At 36.2% G+C, this 3,709-nt stretch overlaps 1 protein-coding gene across 1 annotated transcript; it reads left to right on the top strand.

Moving 5' to 3' along the window:
• Positions 1–2,800: 2,800 nt before the first annotated feature.
• Positions 2,801–3,141, top strand: LOC309835874 (small nuclear ribonucleoprotein E-like). Its single transcript, XM_082675592.1, has one exon. It carries the CDS (start codon positions 2,832–2,834, stop codon positions 3,108–3,110), a length of 279 nt encoding a protein of 92 aa, XP_082531718.1. The 5' UTR covers positions 2,801–2,831; the 3' UTR covers positions 3,111–3,141.
• Positions 3,142–3,709: the final 568 nt, after the last annotated feature.

Raw genomic sequence — 3,709 nt, 5'->3', positions numbered from 1 at the left:
GAAATCAAGGAAACAATCCCATTTACCATCACATAATAAACAATAAAATACCTATGAATAAACCTACCTAAGGAGGAAAAAACCTGTACTTAGAAAACTATAAGATACTGATGAAAGAAATCAAAGGTGACACAAACAGATGGAGAGACATACTATGTTATTGGATTGGAAGAAACGATATTGTGAAAATGACTATACTATCCAAAGCAATCTACATATTTGTCGCAATCCCTATCAAATTACCAATGGCATTTTTCAGAGAATTAGAACAAAATATTTTACAATTTGTATGGAAACACAAAAGATCTCAAATAGCCAAAGAAATCTTAAGAAAGAAAAACTGAGCTGGAGGAATCAGGCTCCCTGACTTCAGATTATACTACAAAGCTACAGTAATCAAGACAGTATAGTACTGGCACAAAAACAGAAATATAGTTCAATGGAACAGGATATAAATTCCAGAGATAAACCCATGCAACTATGGTCACTTAATCTAGATATAAGGCAGCACAACTGGAGTATTAATTCCAAGTTAATGAGCTCATTTTCTTTTCCTAACTTAGAGAAAAGAGCAATAAATAACAGCTCTATAATAGAAATGGGGAAAACTGTGTAGTCCATAGAATTTTAGAATTGCAAGGCAACTTCAAAGATTATCTAGGTCAGTTCTACCATCTCTCAGACTAGAAAACTGAGGTTTGATTAACTGTCAAGGTTGGCACAGTAGGAGCAGATCAGAGACAACTAGCCAGGATACTCAATTTACCAATGTTCCTGTTATTAATGAGGGTAAAATTCCCACTACATTTTGTGTTCTTTAAACTATTCATCTTTGAATGAAAAACATGAACCGGAAGTAGGTATCCTTTCAAGCCCTTATTTCAAGGTCTTTATCATTTTCCTCCTCATTGGTTACAACAATAGCATTTCATCTATTCCCCTTGCTTTCAATCTTGCCCTGCTTCCACCAATTTTCTACATTACCAAAGGAATAATCTTATTAAGACTTGTATTTCTCACATCATTTCCCTGTTTAAACATCTTCAATGGCTTGCAGGAGAAAACAGACTCCTTAGTGTGACATGAAAGTTTCTTTTGTACCAATGTCTGCTCTCTGCTATCATTTCATCATTGCTTGATGCTTCTTCCTCAGATACCTAAGCACTTACAGTTCACAAGTCTACCAATCTCTTCTATATCTCGATACTTTTGCAAAGTCTATCGCCCCTGTCTGATGCACTGCTGTATCTTATTTTCATTAACACCATCCTCTCCCCTCCCCTCCCAGGACGATTTTCCTGGCCAGGACAAGTCTTACCTAAACCACTCAGTCACAATGTTACTTCTTCCATAATGCCTTCCCCAAGCTGTCCTCCAGTTTCCTAGTCCTTTCCAAACACCCTGGGCTTAACTTGACCCCAGTGATTTTGATATTTATTATAATTTTGCACCTTTGACCACCTCCTTCAGAGCTGGGATAGCTTTCACGACTGATTCCAGTGACTGGTACAATGTTTTGTTGGCTCTCCGATCACCATTTGTCATCAAGCATATTACACTTAAACTTCAGGCCCCTCATTTGCATAAACAGTAGGAAGAAACCCTAGACATGTGTTCTTACAGTCACACTCTTTAGTGGAACTTGAAAAAGTAATTTTTGTATTTATTAAAGGAATCCCTCACCCCCAATTTTGTATATCTCAGGCCCCACAAAACCTGAAATGGTCTGGTAAGATAACAAATGACTATGGAATGAATGAACAGATATACTTTCAACAATGTATTAGCTCTATATTTCAAAAGTGCGCCACTTTATGCTAATATGCCTTTTTAGATTTGTTGCCTCACCTCTTAAAATAAGAGAATGCTACTTAGTCTCTGCCATTTTCCAGGCCAATTATGATAATAAAACTCTTAAGTACAAGAGTGGAATGTGTGCAGAGCACAGTCCAGTCTTGCCTGGAGAGTTTTGGGTTGGAGTCCCAGCTGAACAAGTGGTTGTCACTGAAAAGTGGTTTTAGGGCACTTCCCTTGGAGTCACTGTGGCTGGTCTCTTAGTGTCATAAGGAACTGTAGAGAAGGCAGAGAACTGACTTGCATGGATTCATTTGCTCATTTATCATATATCAATAATATGTATAAGATGTATATAAATTATGTATATATAATTACATAACATGTTTCAATTACTATGAACTTGAAACCTACATTCAAGTAAGAGGACAAAAATAAATAATGAAACAGGTGGTCTTAGACTGAGGTAACAGAAGAAATGGGAGAAATAAGTAGAAATAAATCATTCAAGACACTGAAAGTTGTAGTTTGGAAAATGTTTTTATTCAGGCTGCAGAAGGTCTTTGGAGAATTTTAGTCAGGGAACTGATGAGTGCTGATTTACATTTTTAAAAGTAAATTATCCTACTGTGACAAGAATGATTTCATTGTGGGCAAGAGTAGAGTACATAAGACTGGTTATCTGCTAATATTGAACTCCTAGTGAGACAAGGAGAGCCTGGACTGGGGTGGTGGTAATGGATAGGAAGAAAAGAAAATAGATTTGAGATATATTTTAAAGTAGAGTCAGACAGAGAAAGATAAATATCCTATGATATCAATTATATGTGGAATCTAAAAAAATAGTACAAATGAACTTATTTACAAAACTGAAATAGAGTCACAGACATAGAAAACAAACTTATGGTTACCAAGGGGGAAGGGGGGGATAAATTGGGAGATCGGGATTGACAGATACACACTACTATATGTAAAATAGATAATTAAAAAGAACACACTGAGTGTGCAGGATAGTGTGGTCTTTGTGAGCTTCCACCATGGCGTATTGGGGCCAGGGCCAGAAGGTACAGAAGGTGATGGTGCAGCCAATCAATCTCATCTTCAGATACTTGCAAAATAGATCTCGGATTCAGGTCTGGCTTTATGAGCAAGTGAATATGCGGATAGAGGGCTGTATCATTGGTTTTGATGAGTATATGAACCTCGTATTAGATGATGCAGAAGAGATTCATTCTAAAACAAAGTCAAGAAAACAACTGGGTTGGATCATGCTAAAAGGAGATAACATTACTCTGCTCCAAAGTGTCTCCAACTAGAAATGATCAATGAAATGAGAAATTGTTGAGAAGGCAACAATTAGGCATGCAATTTTTTAGGTGTGCTTTTTAGAAGTGTAGTTCTAAAGGATTTATTCATATTGTTTTGCTCACCTTTATGTTATTACCAGATGACAATAAATGGTGTGGGATTGTTTTTTTTAAAAAAACAAACAAAAAAAAAACACACTGTATAGCACTGGGAACTCTACTCAATACCCTAATCAATACCTATATGGGAAAATAATCTAAAAAAGAGTGGATACAGGTATAAGTTTAACTGAGGGTTGATGTAAAGGCAGAAATCAGTGGTGACTTTTCTTTTTTTTTTAATTTGATGGATGATGATACCATTTACTGAGATGAGGAAACAGCAAATGGGAGAAGTATCAAGATTTCTGTGAGAGTAAAGCAGGTGAGGACTTGTACCAAGTCTGACTCTAGATGGCAAACTTTCAAAATGTTTTACAGAGACAACAATCATAATAGCTATTCCAGTTTTCTCTCAGTTGAGCCTATTCCCCATATACCATATGAAATATACAGAAGGATATTTAGATGATTCTCTCTCTTTTCCTTCTACTTCATTCTGTTAAACA

This window comes from Grampus griseus, assembly GCF_964374135.1.
Source record: "Grampus griseus genome assembly, chromosome: 18".
NCBI lineage: Eukaryota > Metazoa > Chordata > Mammalia > Artiodactyla > Delphinidae > Grampus > Grampus griseus.
This window is presented reverse-complemented; position numbering and strand designations above follow the sequence as displayed.

Coding starts and splice junctions, on each gene's coding strand:
- LOC309835874 (XM_082675592.1), top strand. CDS start 2,832: ATGGCGTATTGGGGCCAGGGCCAGAAGGTACAGAAGGTGATGGTGCAG.